This window comes from Peromyscus leucopus, chromosome 1 (genome assembly GCF_004664715.2).
Source record: "Peromyscus leucopus breed LL Stock chromosome 1, UCI_PerLeu_2.1, whole genome shotgun sequence".
In the NCBI taxonomy this organism is placed as follows: Eukaryota; Metazoa; Chordata; class Mammalia; order Rodentia; family Cricetidae; genus Peromyscus; species Peromyscus leucopus.
This window is the reverse complement of record NC_051063.1, coordinates 73,847,598-73,866,794: the sequence shown is the minus strand read 5'-3', so window position 1 is coordinate 73,866,794 and position 19,197 is coordinate 73,847,598. Positions and strand designations below refer to the sequence as shown.

The 19,197-nt window shown below is 50.9% G+C and overlaps 1 protein-coding gene across 18 annotated transcripts in view; it reads left to right on the top strand.

Annotated features, from left to right (window-relative positions):
* The window catches only part of Tacc2 (transforming acidic coiled-coil containing protein 2), a 211,561-nt gene that overhangs the window by 129,533 nt on the left and 62,831 nt on the right, over positions 1-19,197 (top strand). Inside the window, exon 1 of one of the 18 annotated variants that reach the window (XM_028868308.2) lies at positions 10,246-10,597. The exons of 13 other annotated variants lie outside the window; for them this stretch is intronic. In XM_028868308.2, the coding sequence (XP_028724141.1) occupies positions 10,530-10,597 (68 nt within the window). In that variant the 5' untranslated portion in view covers positions 10,246-10,529. Of the gene's footprint in view, positions 1-10,245; positions 10,598-19,197 lie in introns of those variants that run through there. 4 more of the 18 variants (XM_028868314.2, XM_028868273.2, XM_028868294.2 and 1 more) reach the window with 4 other exon arrangements.

The window sequence follows — 19,197 nt, the reverse complement described above, 5'->3', positions numbered from 1 at the left end:
TCTTGCTTGTGAGATGAAGCAGTCAGGAGCAGGAAGTGATGAGTGGTTGTGTCTAAGTGGGGTCCTGTGTTGCTTTTGGGGCTTTCTGGCTTTAGTAGCATTTTTTTATCCATCCCATTCTCTACATATCCATCCATGCTTCTATCCATCTACTGCTTCGTCCTTCTGTTCTTCCACTGACTCACCTGCCCACTCCACCACCCACCCACCCACTCATGTATCCATCCATCAGTCCATCTCCCCACACATCCATCTCTTCATCCACCCACCCACTCATGTATCCACCCATCAGTCCATCTCCCCACACATCCATCTCTTCATCCACCCATCCACCCATTCATGTATCCATCCATCAGTCCATCTCCCACACATCCATCTCTTCATCCACCCATCCACCCATTCATGTATCCATCCATCAGTCCATCTCCCCACACATCCATCTCTTCATCCACCCATCCACCCACTCATGTATCCATCCATCAGTCCATCTCCCCACACATCCATCTCTTCATCCACCCATCCACCCACTCATGTATCCATCCATCAGTCCTTCTCCCCACACATCCATCTCTTCATCCACTCATCCACCCACCCACAGATCAACCTGTCCACCGACTGAGCAGCTGTATCCTACTTAAATCTGTCCCACACTCTGGTGTCAAATTTAGAGGTCACAACTTGTGCCTCAAGCCAGGCCCAGCTGCCCGCCCTCGATAAGCCCAGTAAAAGAGACAAATTAGGGGCTGGAGAGACGGCTCAGAGGTTAAGAGCACTGACTGCTCTTCCAGAGGTCCTGAGGTCAGTTCCCAGCAACTACACAGTGGCTCACTACCATCTGTAATGAGAGCTGGTGCCGTCTTCTGGCCTGCAGGCAAACAGGCAGGCAGAACACTATATACATAGTAAATAAATGAATCTCTCAAAAAGAGAAAGAGAGAGAAATTAAATGTAGAAAGCAAAACAAAAAAACAAAAAACAAAAAAACAAAAACAAAAACAAAAAAACGGAGATTTATTCAATGTGATCACATTGGGAAGAGAGACAAGAGACCAGTGAGCCTTTCTACCTTGACCCAAGTCTGTCTTTGGGGTCCTGATGTGAGATTGAAGTTTAAATAGAGAGTCAAGGACATGTACATCTAAGCAGTCCCAGACAAGGTGTGGCCCCGCCCACCACTGACCCGTCACTACTTGGGCTTCAGTCTCATCCTGTATGACGGTGTGATGAGTTGATAGAGCTGTGTAAAATCTCTTTTTGGGAGGCAAGTTCTCCCTCCTCTGGCAACCTTTCCTTCTCTCAGCGTGAGATTCCTGGGGGGGAAAATTCCGATTCTTTGGGGTCCTTTTGTTTCTGTTGTCTGATAGATCGACAGATATGTCTCTTTAGAATGTCTTCGTTTCTGCCGGGCCAGTTACAAGTCTGCGGTGTGGTAGAGGGTAGGAGTATAAAGCTAGAGAGGCATGGCCCTTGGCCTGTTTCTGATCTGTGTAACACTGGACAGGTCACCTGACCACTCAGCCTTAGTTTACCTGTCTTTGCAAGGAGGACGGTAGTAACCACCTCGTGGAGGTTAATGTGATAAACAAACATATATGAACCAAATAGCTCAGAGAGATGTGCAGTGGGAATTGGTTCTTGGTGAGGGCAAAGAGTGGGAAAAGGGCAACTCAGGTGCCAGCACTGGGGGTGTGGAACAGCCCGCAGACCCCGACAGTAGATCAGGGAGATGCCAGAGACACTTGAGTGAGGGTGCCTAGACCACGGGCATAGTTGTGGGTCAGTTCCAGAATGGCAGGGGGCTTGCAGCTGGGCCTTGGGGTCTCTGGGACGGGACCCAAGGTGCTGAGAAAGGAAACCCATCTATTCTCTTCAAGCAAAGGAGAGTTGGGATTGAAGATAAACGGCGCTGGAGGGTCGGCGGGCACGGCGGAAATGTTACAAGCTACGGCTTCGACTACCAGAGTGAGAAAGAGCTTTATTAGAAAGAAACCAGGCCTGGAGAGACAGACAGATGGCGGGAGCAGAGCAGAGAGGAAACAGAAAGAGGAGCGCGGAGAGCGAGCGTGGGGGTCCGTGTGTGGATTTTTAAGGCGGGGGCGCAGTCGTCCCTGTCCCCTTGATGCGTAAGACGTTAGACCCGGAAGAGTGAGAGCAGGATCCTAACAGGGATGGAATTTAATTTGGGGTGATTTCTGGTAGCAGGAGAGGGTAGATAGAAAGGAGAGGCCAAAGGTCTGAGGATCATGTGGCTGTCCTTATGGTCCAGGCAGGAGACAGTGGCAACCTGAACTACCGTGGTAACAGTGTGCTGGAGAGAGTGAGTTTGCCATGTGGCTTGTTTCTTCATTCACTCTTATGTCTATGGAGTGTCTCCTCTGGCCAAGCTTGAATCCAGATGCTGGTGAATTAGTGCTGACCATGCTGATGACTCTGGAAGCCATTAGTTAGCCTGGTCACATCTATGCCCTGGGGTCTCTATAAGGTGGCCAGCAAGATAGGGCAAGACTCAGGTCAGCCTGAGGTCACAGGACAATTGTCCTCATGTGTACAAATCACTCAGTCCCTCAAGGGCTAAGTATTCGAGAAGGCAGAACTGCCTGCATCTCCAGAGAGCTGTGTGCTGGTGCAGCTAGCCCTGAGGATATGGGGCATGGAGAATTCCAGATTGAGCTTCTGGGATCTTTGTGGAAAGAAGGCGATATTTTTAGGGCCTGGTAACACACACACATACACACACGCACACGCACCCCACACATGCTGACACACTCATTCACCCACTCTGCCCACAGACGTGCTCTCAGTAGATTCTCATGGCTACTATTTCTGGCCCAGTGTTCTGGATTTCTGCTTCTTCAAGGAGCCTTGAGTCAGCAGTTCTGAGCTGCTTTGCCTGGCTTCTGGCGCACTGCTCACAAGGGGGAAGCAGGGGGTGGGTGGGGTGGAGGTGGGGGCAGGGATGGGGGGCCCAGGGGGCAGGGCGGGAGGGGTCAGCAGTGTGCCAGGCTGTGTTGATGGCTGGTGAGGCTTGAAAAGGAATCGACCCCAGAGTGAACAGGCTGCCACCTCTTTGCTCTCATTGGAGGCTTGAGGCTTCTGGATTTGCTATTTGAATGCTCATCAGGGAGGCCTTTCTATCCTGAGTGGCTTCCCCACAGCCCCTTAGAAATTCCCTATCCTGGAGATGGCAGGTGACCATGCTGAGCCTGTTTTTCCAGTCTGACTGAGGAAACCAGCCTCGATTCCATTCTGGCAGTATCCATGCTCATCTCTGTTTACACCCTAATGTTCTCCTTAAAAGGCCTTTTATTCCCTGTACAAAGTAGCAGGAGGCCTAAGTGCCGGAGGAACTCAGAGAATCCACACAGTCAAAGCAGACATATTAAAACTCTCTTAGGAACCCAGACCTTCTTAGCGTGCCTATGAAATTTTCCTTTCTTTCTATAAAAGGCTACCAAGGAGAAAGATGGCCAGCCCTGGTTGTGGTTTTGGTTCTAGACAGAAGCAATCACCTGGCCCAGGTGAGTCCATGGCATAGAAAGCAGCTTGATTTTATTTCTAATTAGGAACCCGGACTTTGGAGGGTGGGGCTTTCCTGAGCCGAAAGCCTGTCTTGGGTCCCCATGTTCATTTTTGTTTATGATCAGATCTATGAAGTGAGTTCTAGGAAGGGTGCCTGGCAAAGCCTGAAGAAAATGGTTACCTGAAAGAAGCTATTTAAAATGAAGCCCCTGAAAGAATCCAGATTTCCCCCTCAGTAGTTGGGGAAATGTTTGAGACTTGGCTTGAAAAAGGAAATGAAATGAATGGACCGTACTCAGTTTAACGAACTGTAGAGCAGTGGTTCTCAACCTTCCAACGCCGAGACCCTTTCATACAGTTCCTCACGGTATGGTAACCCCCGACCAGATAATTATTTTGTTGCTACTTCATAACTGTAATTTTGCTACTGTTATGAATCGGAATGTAAACACCTGATGTGCAGGATATGTGATATGGGACCCCTAGGGGAGGGTGACCCACAGGTTGAGAATGGCTGCTGTAGATTTTGATGGAGCCCGTCTGTTAGTGCGTACAGCAGATGAGGAATTCGGACCACACTTTTCTGCTGGTTTCAGAGCTGCGTATCCCTGACTTTATCCTGACTTTTGCTGCACGTGTAGGGTCCTTGTCCATAAATGGTTTCCCGGAAGTCTCTTGGTTCTTCCGTGTTTCTGTCTTCTCTCTGAAGTCAGATCATCACCCTAGGCAGCGTCTCCTCTTCCCACTCAGACCTGCTTGTGCAAATTGCTGTTTCAAAGGACACTGGTAGACTCTGAATCTTTTGCCAGGATTTCTCTCATGTTCTTCATGACACCGTGTCTCTTGTGCCGGGCTGTGGCTCTGCCTTGTGGTCAGTGGCATTGAGCGTCTCCCTGACAGTCAGCAAGAGGCTAACTGGAAAGACAGTGATTGAGAAGTGACCATGTCTATTAGGGGCTTTGAAGACAAAAAGGTGGTCCTGGTGGTGCCCTTTGCTTCTCTGTATGTAACCTTGTTGCCGTGGAGACATGCTGGAGCGACTGGTCAAACATCACACCTTGTTGCCATGGAGACATGGCAGGTGGGGCTCTAGTCAAACATCGCACCTTGTTGCCATGGAGACATGGCAGGATGGAGCAACTAGACCTGGGAAACCTAGGACTCCCTAGGAAACTTCCTAGTTTTCTGATGCTGGTTTCCAGGTGTAGCTCCTGGTGTGCCTGCTGAATACTGAGTTGGTGGTAGACTATTGTAGAAGTCTGCGTCCACTGTATCCTTTCAGGCCCCTAGCAGTGGACTTAGGAGAGAGTGTGTCAGCAATGTCAATAACAAGAAAAGCTGTTCACCCGTGGAATGATTTTTTTTTTTTTGTTACTATTTAAATGTTTTACTTATTTGTTACCCGGTGTCTGTGTGTGTGGCGTACATGCATGCGTTGTGCGCCCGCGTGCGTGTGTTCCTATGTGTGTGGGCACGTGTGTATGCAGGTGCACATGCACCCAGCCTTGTGGGTGGGTTGGAGGCTGATCCTCAGTTCCTCTCCGCCTTATGCACTGACACTGAGACTCTGAATGAACCAGGAGCTCGCCATTTTGGCTAGTCTGTTACATGTTGCGGGTTGGATTAAAAGAAACGGAACCTTGCCTAGTTCTTTAGCTGTATTTACCTCCTTCGCATTCTCTCCTGGGCTGTTCTGTGATTTGACCTACTTTCCTTTCCCACGTGCTTGGGTGATTAGCGGCTCAGGGGTCCCCAGCATTGCCGGGTAAGGAATGAAGTTATGGCAGCTGTTGTCTTCCTTGAAACCTGAAACCAGGTAGGACACTTAGGTTTGTTTTTGGAGTATCAGAGGTACTTCAAACATTCTTTAAAAAGTTTGAGACAGGGTCTCATGTAGTCCAGGCTGGCCTTGAACTTGAAGCGTGGACGAAGGTAATGTTGAATTAATTCCTGATCCTCACTCCGCTACCGTACCTGAGTGCTATAATGATAGGCGCTAGCTACCATGCCTGGCTTAACTGTCTTTTTTTAAAAACTATTTATTTCAGGTGTGGTGGTGCACACCTTTAATCCCAGCATTTGGGAGGCAGAGGCAGATGGCTTCTCTGATTTTGAGGCCAGCCTGGTCTACAAAGCAAGTTCTAAGACAGCCAGGGCTACACAGAGAAACCCTGTCTTGAAAACACACACCACACACACACACACAGACACACAGACACACACACACACACACACACACACACACACACACATTTATCTATATGTGTGTGTGAGTCTGGCTGAGTCTATGTGTACCACGTGTGTACAGGAGCCCAGAGAAGCCAGTAGAGAACACCAGAGTTCCTGGAACTGGAGTTACAGTTGGTTGTGAGCTGCCGTGTGGGTGCTGGGAACCAAACCCCAGTCTCCTACACAAATAGGAGGCTCACCAAGTCATCTCTGTAGCCCTTAAGCGGGTCCCAGATCCTTGCTCCCCTGTGGAATGTGAAGCCTGGACTCCATGGTTCATCTTGCAGTTAAAAGGGCTTTGTGAGGCTTGCTGCCAGTTAGTGACATGAGAATAAATGATCTGAGTCACCAGGCACCGGCCAGGCCCGTGACATTATAGGGGTGTTAATATACAGTTGATTGCTAATTATGTTAGAAATGATGGAGGCATTTCCCGGTTTATCCGGCTCTCTAGACTCTCTTGGGACATCAGTAGGCTAGGGGGCAGTGGAGCTGACCTGTGTGGGCTTGGCCTACCTTCAGGGCCTTGGACTGTGCATGTGTACAAGGCTCAGAGACCTGCAGAAGGGTTGTTTGAGGTCAGGTCTTATCAGGGTTGTGCTTGAAAGTGGTGGGCACCATTGATGTGTCTTAGAGAGGGCATGCTCTGCTGTTCCTCGGAGGGAGGCCAGGGCGGAGACTGAACCAGTGTCAGGGTGGGAAGGATGGGAGGAGGAGCTAGCATGTGAAAGTCAGGAGAGCAGGGTACTAAGAGTCACTGGTGTGGATTTTCTGGATAACTGAAGGTACAAGAAAGGTCTAGGAACTCCACTGCAGCCTCAGCTTTGGCCAGAGCCTGGTGCATGTTTGAATAAATGAGGGGACAGGTTATTGGGATGCTGTCTGTGGCATTTTAATACTTCTCGGTAAATCTTGGTGAATTTCCTACCGTGCAAATATACACAGATCTGTGATTTGACCTTGTATGATTTGGGGGAGATGAGGGAGATAGGAAGGGGAACAGGAGTGGAGTATGGAGTCACAGCCATTGAGGGAACTGGACCTGGGTACCGCCTGTGTGTCTCCAGGGCCTCTGGACCAGTGTCCCGTCATCGCAGACTGCTGCTGTTCGGAGTTTCCTTGGTATGGACACAGGTTTTCCGCTGTTGCTCTCTGTGTTACCTATTCTTGGTCCCATCAGCACATCTTAAGCAGCATGTCTTAGCCTGGGCTGCTGTAACAGAAGCAGCACAGACTCGAGGTGGAACAGCTAACATCTTTTTCTCGTAGTCCAGGGGGCTGGGCATCCCTCATCAGGTGTGCACCTGAGCAAACTCTTTGAGGCTGTGTCTGGCAGAACAGATAGTCATCTTCTTGCGGTATTTTCATGGGAGTGTAGGAGATTACACGACTCTTCTCCTTTCTTCTATAAGGGCACTAATCCCATTATGAGGGGACCCGTAATGATGTTGTCTAACCCTTATCACCTGCCATAGGCCCTTCCTCTGAATTCCAGTACGTACATCAGGGATTAGGGCCTCCACAGGAATTTCAGGAGACACTTGGAGACCATCGCACAGTCCTTACCCTCCCCCATTCCTTCAGCTTGGCATTTTCTGTGAGCTAAATTACCAAAGAATCAAGCTTGGTCCAAATTGCGGGCATGGTCAGCATCAGAAATTAACTCTTGGTCTGTCTGAGTGGCTCTCCAATAGGGAATCTCACACAGCAGAGTTTAGCTGCCATTAACTTTAGAGGTGCCCGGTGCTCTCTGTTTCTACCATGGTTTGGGGGTACAGCTTTAATATCAGCGAGGTGATAGTATCCACTATATAATATGTCACTATATTGTAACTGTGTGGTTGTTGGGATTCTGAGTAGAAGCACTTGGCTGCAATGATGCCTTGTTATTGTAATGGTATTCTACTCAGGGAACATGGTCCTTAGAGAGGAGGACCTGGGCCCAAGCGTGTATGGATTTTATTTAGCTTCATTTCTCCGAAGTCCTCCAGAGTATTGTGTTCATTTTTCTGTGTCAGCTGGGACCTGCAGGCTGAGTGCTTAGGTATGGGCTCAAGTGCAGACAGCCAATGAGGGGGAAAAGCAGGATTTGAATTCGGGGGTCATTTCAAAGCCTTCACTTTTGGCAGAAAATGTCTACTTTCCAAGGGTAAAGGCATTCTGACAACCCTGTGACCCCGAATGCCATGCGCACACCAGGTTCTGGTTGTGGCTTTGTCACACAGCTCTGGGAGTCCCAGCACACCAGTCACAGACAAGGAGTGGCGAAGGGCAGAGTTCATCTATGTGGCTGTGTTGGGAAGAGCAGGTAGAGGGTTCCGTGACTCCAAGATCGGGTAGTGGGCAGAAGAGGAGGGCTGGCTTTGCCTCCCTGAGAGAGCAAATCCTGGCCAGGCCAAGAGGCCATTATCTCAGTTCTGCTTCTGCCCGAGGGTCTGAAGAAGTTGCTGTCACTGGCGTCCCTCGAGGGGGACAGTCTGGTTCCCATGAGGTGATTTCCTCCCCCTTTGAGAGGACAGTCTGGGTCCCCTGAGGTGGTTCTCTCATTCCTGACAAACCTCACCATCATGGACGATCTCCTCCTTCAGAAGGGGCTGTGTCCTGCAAGCCTCACCAGGGTTTGGTGGCCCTTTGTCAGAAAGATGTTTACCACTCGGTCCAGAATCCAAGACCGCCGTGGAAGAGTGTTTCTAGAAGCAGAGCGTTAAAGAGGCAAAATAGAGCCATTGAGGGACAAATTGGGATTAGTGCAGGCTGGAGACGCCTCATTTTCCCCACGTAGTGTGCAACCCAGTGTTGTATGTCACACACCCAGGGAAAGAATCTACATTAGCATTGATGAATTTTTTTTTCCTACACACTATAAGGTTCTTTTGGATCCCCAACTGCAGACAGAACCCAGAAGATTTTTTTTTAAATATAAAGAACTCCCCCCAACCCCCATGAATATGATTGGATAAATAAGTTGCAGGATCCTTGCTACCAGACGAGACTCCCCTTGACAGTGAGTGATGGCCTCCCTGGGAGGTGCTGCCCCGCTGAGAGTTACCTTCCCCACAAGACTGGCATCGTTGTTTGCCATTTCCATGTAAATACAGAGAGAAACCTCGGTGTTTCCTGGAGATTTAATGTCACCGATTCCTGGAAGCAATTTTGATGGTGTAGTGTTTTGACATGGCGAAGAAATATGCGCTCAGGAAACTCAGCTGGCCTCCAGCTCTGGAGCCTGTGGCAAGTAGCAGATTCTGTATGTGCTGACCTGTGCAGGCACCTTTAGCCACACTTTTAGAAAGCAGCCAGTATACTGGAGGAATCGTAAAATGGGGTGAGTAGCTTTATCTTGATTTCATTGCTTGCGTTGATCGGTTTTACTTTCCTCTTATTATTTTCGGGCCATATGTACATATTTCTTATGCACTCACTGCCTTATAGGTAGAGGAATTGTGGGAAAAGTCTGATGAGTCTTTCTGCTTTCCCATAGGCAGTTGTGTCTAAAGTCAGTTGTAAATGTTGAGGGCTCAGAAAGCCATTGCATCGAATGTAAGCCAGACTGGAGTGGCGGGGTCCCCAAACCACCGGCACTTACAGGGACAGAGAATGCCTTTCAAGTAGTCTCTGGTGAGAAGGGCCAGAGCTCAACTGTGGAAACATTCAGAGCTAGAGACAGAGACACCTGGCTGCTTCCCAGTAGGGAGATGGGGTCTGGCACTGGCTGTCCCCAGCATCTAAGCCAGCCTGTGTTTGGGATCAGAGATGAGCCTTTATATGTCCCTCACTGCTACCTTTCCCTTCCTGTTACGTGAGGGGCCTGACTCAGGAGCACAGCCTGCATGACACAGGACTTGTCTCTGTAGAAAATTCTTCTCACGGCCAAAGACCAGACTGCAGACCCAGCCTCTGAAGGTGGCCCCATGCCTCTTTCTCTCCAGCTTGCCTCCACCTCTGCAGACTTTGTCAAATGAAGAAGGTATCCATGGAGGCCTGGTCTTGGTGAGCTGGGAGCTGGAGAGCGATGCCAGGTCGCTGCTCTGGGACAGACTGGTTCGTCCCCAGCTGTGCTATCTGAAGAAAGTTCAAGTGTGTGGTCCTCAATTTCCACTGTCGCCTGTTTTACTGGTTCCTGCAGCCCCTCCTCCAGTCTGGGGGAGGGAGGGAGAAGGGACCTGTCCCCGACTCTGTCTATGGCTAGACCACCTTGCCCCGCCCTCTGGGGGGCCTCAAGTTGCCAGTGGGCAGCGCATTTACATCTCAAAGGACATACTACACTGGCAGACGGTCTGGGCTAGTCTAGGAGGCTGCAGCTTGGTGTGTGAGCAGAGGGAGGGTCTTTGCCTCCCCCCAGCGTTTTCCGGAGCCAATGTTGGAGCTTTGTGAAGATGCAGGCGTCTGGCCACTTGGTGGTGGTGACGTCATCAAGTCCCAACACACAGGCTGAGCTGGGGGCTTTAAGAGGAGAAGATCCTTTCCGACCACGCCAGTGCTTGGGCTCACACTGCCTCCTCTCAGGCAGTTCCACGCGCACCAGCCACGCTCACGCGTACACCTAGGCGCGCGCCCGCCAGCTCCACTTGCGCGTGCACACTTCCTCGGTGCTCGCCCCCTGGGCCGGCTCCGGCCTCGAGCCGCAGCTCCCAGTCGCCGCCACCACCACGGATGCCAGAAGCTGCTCCCATCTGCAGTGCAGCAGCCCCGGCCGCCCGCCGGCCCGCCCCGGGCTGGAGGAACCGCACCAGGACGCTGGCCCTGCCCGCGGCTAGCCTGCACGCCAGGGCTCAGCGAGGATGGGAGGGTCGCAGTCCCTGCAGCCAGCCCCAGCTAGTGACCTGAACCTGGAGGTTTCTGAGGCCATGTAAGTGCAGTGCTCTGCCGCCCGGAGCCCCCGGGGGGAGGAGAGGCTGCCCGGCTTTGTTAGTGCTTCTCTCCCCCATGCGGTGCAGCGTGAAGCCTAGGCTGGCCTGGGAAGCCTTGCAAGGCTTTACCTGGCGCCTGCTGCACGTAGTGTTTTGTGTCCTCGCTGGACTGAGTATCTTGCAGCCCCAGGATGCTGCCTGAAGCAGAAAGAGCCCCCCTGGAATTCGGTTTGGGTTGTTCAGCAGCAGGGTGCACGGTGGGGGCTTCTGCGCTATCAGCATCTTTTCCTCTGCACCCCCACTCCCCAACCCACACACACTGGTATTTCCTGCTCGGGAACCGGAGGCATCAAGGAAAGCGGGCCTCCTCCTGGGAGGAGTATTGTGCATGCTGGCATCTTCCTACCCTGGTAGCAGTACTGGGTTAGCTATCGGCACGGCAGGACAGATGGCATGGAGCTCAGAGTGCGCGTACCGGGTCTAGTCCAGGCATCATCACCCTGTACTCCGCTGCTGCTAACACCGAGGACAAGGCCGCTTGCTATTATTAGTAAAGACAGCCAAAGAGCCTTGTCATTGGTGGAGGCAGCGCCTGGCTATGCATCGATCCAGGAATCCGATCTTTTCTCTAAACCACAGTGCTCAGGAGTGGCCTTTATCCGGATGAGCGTCTATACAGCTGCTGTTTCTGTTAGGGTAGTCTCCATTATGCACCCAGGCTAGTTTGGAGGTCTGCCTGCCGGGTCACAATTCAGGAAGTAAGGCTGCAATCCAAAGTGGGTCTGCCAGTCCACTCCGAAGAGGAAAAGATTTCTGAAGGCTGGAGGGGTGGGGGTGGCAGAGCACCGTGAGTCCTGAGCATTTGATAGGTAGATTAAAAGACAGCAGGGGCTGGTCTGCGTGGTGGAGTAGGGTTTGGGCCCCATGGGAGGTGAGTGGGGGGAGGTTCCACCCTTCACTGGTCTTTGGGGAGACGCTGGACCCATGTGGTGATGTAATGCCGGGCTGAACCGCGTGGTTTTCCAGGCTCTGGCTTGTGAACAGCTAGTCTTTCTGAGGAGCAGGTGTCCAACCATCATTTGTCTTTATCCCGTAACTCGAGAGTGCGGGCTCTTGGAGTGGAGGTGTATTGTGTTTGGGAGTTTTATGGTATGAGCCCTGCGCCTCGCCGTCCTGTCCATTCAGGTGCAGTGTTGTTAGGTGCACGGAAAATCGCACTGCCTTGTGGGACTCATGAACAGAAAATTTCAGCCTCAGTTTTTGAAGTCTCTGAATTGGAAATCAGTGAAGGACACCAGCTCTGTGGCTAGCAGAGTGGGCACCTACCAAAGCACTGGAGGGGCCAGAAAGGATAATGCGACCCTAGGTTTGGGTGCTCTCCAGCCCTTGGAAATTGAGGTCCCTGGTCCCTGATGTCCCCACCGTCTTCCCTGGTTGAGTTACTGCCTTGTGTTCCGGGGGCCGAGGGCTGAGTCTGGAGAGATTCCATTAGGTAGAAGTTGGCCTTTCAGACAACAGTCTTTAAGGGTTTGTTCCAGGGGGATAGTGTGAGCTGAGTAAAACTTGAGGCCCACCCAGTGGCCACTTTCAGAGGAAAGCTGCTCATCCAATGTTTCCATGGCCCACTCAGTCGGTTTTTACCACGTGATACTTCTGGAATGTCTTGGAGTGCAGTTGTTAAGATGGTATATTTACTCATTCACAAAAATCCCACCCCCTGTTCCCCAACATGATTTGTGATGGAGAACCGGAGAGAGGGAAATAGTTTGGGGGATGTTGTTTCTACTAGCTAGCCTTTGCCACCCATCTCTGAGTAATGGGGACACTGGTTTCCCCTACAGATGTGCTCTGTCCAACCTTGAAGTTTAAAAAAAAACAAAACAAAACAAAAACTACATTAGGAAAGCAGCTCTTCCCTGTGCAGGCCTGGCTTTTACATAGTAACGTGTATGGAAATGCGTACCCACGAATGGTCCAGAAGCAGAGCAGGCATCACGGCTGGGAAGTGCCTCCGCTGTGCGATGGTGGTGTCAGGTGTGCGGGGCATGCAGCGTGTGTCCACCTGCCTCCAGACGCAGTCCGTGAGAGCAGGAGTCGAGAGCCAACATTTCTGTTTCTTGGGTGAAAGCTGGATTTACCGAGGACCACACATAGGGTGAAACGGAGAGAGGAGTGGGGAGTGACCGAAAGACTTTCTCTCCTAGATTCAAGTTTGGGTGTCTTGTAGATGGTTTTTGTAATCCCAGTCAACAGGTTTGTCTGTCTCAGAGAGCAGTGGGGTGAGGAGTGAGGAAAACTGGGGAAATGAAGCAGGGAGTTACAGTGTAAGGGGACCTCACGGTGGTACACAAACCGGAGCATCAACCCCTGGCAGAGATGCAGGTTCTCAGGCGTCACCTGGATTCCAATCTCCTTTTTAACCAGTGCTTATTAAAGATCCCTCCGCTGCTTGGGGTAGAGTGTGAGAAGCCCTGAACCGGTCATATCTCCTTTTTGTCCAGGTCTTTGTGAAACCACTGGCCGCAGCAGCTTTAGCTGCTCCTTTCCTGTCTGGGAGGGACTTACGGCAGCAATAACCACTTCCAAATGGGAACCGGGTAGTGAGGAGAGGGAGAATCCCACCCCCAAGTCCTTACTTCTTATCGAAGATGATTGAGGTCTGTTGATGAGCCCCATATTCATCCTTCTTTCCAAGGGCAACCCCTGGGGATGTGTCTTCCTCTGAGTGAAGCCGCAGCAAGCGCTTTGTCCTCAGTTCCAGGACTTCCCCACCTTCTTCTGACCCCTTCCCCCCAATCCACCAAGGCGGCAGGGCAGCCTGAGACGAAGTGGGCAGGGTTTGAACTCTCATAGGACAGGCTGCTGGTGAACTCTAGAAAACAGTCTTGCAGACGGGGAAAGTCATGGGACTGTGGTCCCCAGAGGAGCTGCAGAGGCAGGGAGGAGGAGCCAGAGAGCCTGGAAAGATGAGGAGGCCGTGGTACTAACTGATGTATAGGCAGGGGCAGGGGCAGAGACAGACAAGTAGAAAGTAGAGGTTTAGGGCTGGCAAAATGGCTCAGCCAGATAAAGGTGCTCGGATGACTTGAGCAGGATCCCCGGAGCCTACGTGTTGAAGATAGCAGACCCTACAAAGTTGTCCTCTGACTTCCACCCCCCCCCTCTCTCTCTCTCTCACACACACACACACACACACACACACACACACACACACAAATATAGAAGTTTGAAATGATAGTGTTCGTATTATGGGTTACAGACAGTGCAAGTTTCAGAAGGTATATTTTACTTTGGATATTATTCCTGGGCACACTTAGAAGTCGTCGTCCCCCATCCCCACACACTGAATAAGCAGTGAAGTTGTCTGCTGAGTGGGGTGTAAGCTTAAGTCTCAAAGGCTCCTTGTGGGTGTCATCTCTTCTGGCATCATTTCTAGAATAGCTGCACCCTGGCTCTGTGGCCTAGTGCCCAGATCGATGGTCCTCCACCATCTTGGAGCTTGCTCTATGGGGTCCCTGAAGGCAGTAACATTCCAGGGCCTTCCCAGTAACTCCTGGGCATGCAAGGGGTCATGCCAGCCCTTTCTGCTGGGGTCTTGGGTTGGGGTGCCATGTTGCTCATAGCGTAGGGTTTCGGGTATTGATCAAGTATGAATGACTCTGCTGGTGAGCGTCACATCAAAGTCAGGAGATTATGGGTCAGTGCCTCTCCCCAGCTCTGTGTTTCTTTCTACTATCTACAGTCTGTTTCTGTGACTATATTGGTGGTTGCCTAGGAAACTACATCAGCCTAAAACATGATTGGCTCCTCGTGTCAGATGGATTACTGGAGCCAGGGCAGCCCTGCAGGTCAGCAAAGGGTGTCGAACAATTCCGTCCTCGCCCCATAAGCTTAACAGTGTGGACTTGGCATTGAGAACAATTGTCCCTTGAAAACCGATTGTGCACAGACTCCTGCTTTTGTTTCAGAAAGGGGAGACCCGGATGAACACAAAGAACTGACTAAGTCAGACCTGCTCTCACACGCCCATCCTGTATTGGTTGCACTTGCTCAGATGACTTCGCTCTGTTTATATTTATGGATTCTCTTAGCAGTTGTGTCTGCAGGGCAGGTGGGTGCAGTTTGTCGGTGCCAGACGTGGGAACAGAGCTGGATGAGGCAGACTCCTTGCCAGGAGGGAGACACTCTTTCTTAGCCTCGCTGAGGAGACTCGGATTCAGCAGAAACTTTTGCATAGTCTCTGTCTGTCTGGCCTTTTTTTAGACAGTGTCTCGTGTATTCTAGACTGGCTTTCAAACTTGCTCTGTATGTAGCTGAGGATGACCTTGAACTTTGATCTTCCTGCCTCTACCTCCATAGTGCTGGGATTACAGGTGTGCACCCTCATTCACTATTCAGGGTGTCTGGGGTACCCTTCCTCCCTGAGTCTGGAGCTCCCAGGTGTTTTGGAGGACCATGCCCAAGTTTGGCCCCTGGATGCCTTTTAACCCCACAGTCCAGACTTCCTGAGGTATCTGCCTTGTGTGTGCCAGCCCCGGTCACAGTCACTTTGGCCAGGCCTCATTGCCTCCCACTCTCTAGGCCACCGTTATAAACTTCAGAAGGTCATATGCTAGCCACAGCTGCCCCGTCTAGCTGCATCTCCTCCGGCAGGTACTGTCCTCTCTGCCCCACCTCCCCTCCTCTTCCCAGCTTCTTCTAGAGCAGTGGTTCTCAACCTGTGGGTCGTGGCCCCTCTGGGAGTTGAATGACCCTTTCACCGGGGTCACCTAAGACCATCAGAAAACACAGATGTCTGCATTATGATTCATAACAGTAGCAAAATTAAAGTTATGAAGTAGCAACAAAAATAATTTTATGGTTGGGGATCACCGCAGCAGGAAGAACTGTATAAAAGGTCGTAGCAATAGGAAGGTTGAGAACCACTGCTCTAGGAGGAAGCTGCCTTCCTCCCCTGTAACTCTCAAGTCCTGCTTGCTAACTTGTGTAGCTAACTTCACGTGTATTTGACCATCTAGGCCACTCTGGGTTTTTGGTTTTTAATCTCTTTGTCTGTCTCTCTCCGTGTGTGTGTGTGTGTGTGTGTGTGTGTGTGTGTGTGTGTGTGTAAAACTGAATGAAGGTCAGGGGACAGCTTGTGGGTGTCAGTTCTCTTCTGTCACCCTGTGGGGCCTAAGGATCAAATTTAAGTTGTCAGGCTTGGTGGCAAGCATCCGTACCAGCTGAGACATCTCACTGGGCCTCACTGTGTTCCCAGGCTACAGTAATAGGGACCCAAAGCAACATGATGAGACGATTTCTTCTCGAGCTATAAGCATGCCATGGGTCCTTGAGTCCGCCTAGAACTACAGCCCAGCCTGTTCCAGCAAGTCCTGTCAGGAGTCATCTTCTGCCCCCCACCACTGCCCATCCTGAAGTGCAGTTCCTGTCTTGTTAACCAGGAAGGATGTCGAGGAATTCAGGGATGCCACCCAATCCTAAAGGGCACAGGCAGCTCCCAAGTCTCCCACGTGATGAATGTGAAACTCCAAACGAAACAAAGACCACTCAGTGATGCTCTGCAAGGCAGGAAACCCGTGTAGACTCTTCCTTTCCTACTTACTTTGGTTTCTTTTTTACTGGACCATAAACCTAGATCTGGCCCTGTGCCTCGAATTGCCCAAGCTCCGTCCCCTGCCATGCCTCATCCCAACCCAACGCACACATCTTGAATTCCCATTGCCTGAGTGAAGCTCAGTGCTGGCCCACTTCGCTGGTCCTACAGGCGCCTTCAAGGCCCTGTCCCTGTTCCTTCCTGCCACGTCCTTCCTGGCCAGCAGGGTCTGGAGAAGCAGCACTTCCCCCCCACAGCCCTCCTACCCGGCTCTAATCTGCTCTCACTGATCGGAGACTCCTTGGTACTCACATCTGGTGGTGATCTCTCCCAGTTGTCCATCTTCCCCCATGTCACCTTGCTTCTCACCTAAGGTACACAGGACTGGTCTTCAGTCTCCATCGGCTGCCCTCATCCGGCCACCCAGGGCTGCCCTAGCTCACTACACTGCTCCGTTGCCGTCTTCCAACTTTTCTGACCAATAACAATGCTACATCTGAGGAAAGCGGACAGATTTCTCGCACTCCTCTGACACATGGGCAACTTAAACGACCTCCAGGAAAGCCTGGATGAATGCAGACAGCCCCATGGTCTTTTCATTCCTCACCCCCACCCCATTATGCCAGGAGTTCAATTCAGAGTCTCAGAGGGGTATCTCATTTAGAGAAATGGGGGGCAAACAGTGCCTACGGAATGCAGAGTTGGTGCCTTCAGCCTAAAGTGGGCGGTGTAGCAGGCAAACCCAGACGAGGCACAAAGGACAGAGATGGCCCTGAAAGGAGGGTCGTGCAGGCAGATTCATAGGGATCAGTGCCGCAGCCCTATCCATCTCCACAGAGGGGTCCCCTTGTTATGAACAGCTCAGAAGAGGAACACCAAAGGTGTCTTCTCACAATCCATCAGCAAGTCTGTTTCTGTGTGGGAGGCCAGCTCCCTCCTTTTCAAGGGTTCTTATGAGGAAGAGAGAGGAATAAGAAAATATTAGAAGGATAGCGAAGAAGAGAAAGACAGAAACACAGGATGGCTTCAGGAGGACCTGGGTCAATACTCAAGGGCCTTTTCCATTTATTCAAAAGGGCTTTTTTTTTTTTTTAAACAATGCCAAGGGGTGGGGCAAAAAACCTCCCTCTTGCTAGATCAAAGCACACCACACAGCCAAGTGTAGACCCTTCCAAACACCTGGTAACCACACCCGTGGTCAAATCATCCCCTTATGCAGCCCTGCTGGGTAAAGCAAGCTCAGATTCTTAGACCCTGAGTAAGTTCTCACTAGGAAACTTCTGTGGGTCTCTACATTTCTCTCTTCAGCTGTATTAAAAGTCACCATCTCTCAGAATCTCACTCAGATAAAAATGCTGAGTTCATTCTAGACTGGAAGATGTTAACAAGACAACACATGAGTATATCAAATGATGATTAGCTTTGTTTTGTTTATTTCTATGAATTTGGCAATCTGTCACCCATTACTAGCACTAGACTTGTGTGGCTATGTGTGAGGAAGCATTTGAACTGCAAAGGGCCTCTTTTGAGTTCCCAGTATGACACTGTAGCTTTGGGCTTGACTTTAAAAATACTCAGTATGCCTTCTCTGTGAATAAATAGTGAGTAACGGGGAAACAGAGGCTAGAAGCGTGGCTGCCAAGGGCTAAGAGAGAAAGGGGACAGGAGATGTTGAAAGGAGGACACAGACTTTCAGTTAGACTGGGGGGGTTATGTTGAGGACATCTTCTGTCCAGCGTGGTGACTATAGACTTGAAAATTACTAAGACTAGGGGCTGGAGAGATGGCTCAGCAGTTAAGCAGTTAGTCTTGCTCTTGCAGAGGACCTGGGTTTGGTTCCCAGCTCCTGCTCGGTGGTTCGCAACCATCTGTAACTCCAGTTATAGATGATACAGATGTAGATAGATACATTAGCTATAGATAGATAGATTGCTACAGACAGAGAGAGATCATTTTAGCTGCCCAAAAGAAGACAATGAAAACCACCATCAGGGCAGGATTTCACGGGTGATTTTATCTCCAGGGTCCCCAGACAGCCCCCCTGCAATTCTCTTCCTTATTTTCAGCAAAGACAGAAGGGAAGGGGAGCCGACCCCTCTTCTCCAATGTTGTAACTGAGGCAGGCAGCCCACGCTGAAAGGGCACTGCCACATGCCTAGGAAGAAGCTGCACGAAGCTAGCGTCCTCATCTACCGAGGGACTTGTCAGAGCACAGCAGAGCCCCGACAGTAGACGGGCCCAGCAATGTTCTCTGGGTGTGCTCGCCCCTCCTTATATTGGGGGCAGTGGGTCCGTCTAGCTGAACACCCTGGGCTGGTGCCTCCTACCGTGCTGATCCAGAGGGAACATGCAGGCCACAGGTATGAACCAGAGTGGCACTGGTTGGAGAAACAGAGAGGAAACTCAGAACTTCCAATCAGGAGGAAAGGACACCTGTGCCACCCACTGTCACACAAACATGGCCGACAACACGCAGCCCCACACTGGGAGTAGGGCCTGAGAGAAAACTCACTGGCTACAGCTACCTCCTGGCCATGGCCTTCTGTCCTATCTGTGGAAGCAGGCAGCTGGCAGCCCAGGGCCTTGGAGTTTGGGGGCAGCTCCAGACTGTGCAGTCAGCTGCAGAAGGAGAGCTTTGGAAGTGGTCAACAAGTGTCATTCAGATCCACTCATCTCTCTTCCCTTCTTCTTCTTCTTCTTCTTCTTCTTCTTCTTCTTCTTCTTCTTCTTCTTCTTCTTCTTCTTCTTCTTCTTCTCTCTCTCTCTCTCTCTCTCTCTCTCTCTCTCTCTCTCTCTCTCTCTCTCTCTCTCTCTCCTTGAATGGCTGGACAGGAAGATACAGGAAACTATTACATCTAGCCTTTGTATCGCATACCCTTATCTCTCAGCAGCTGAGCACTTAGGTGCCACCTTTCATGGAACGCGCCTTCCTTTATTTCTTACCCATAGATGGCCCTTCTGGCCTCAGAATCAGTGACTAAAAGACTCTGGGAAACTACTAGAAGC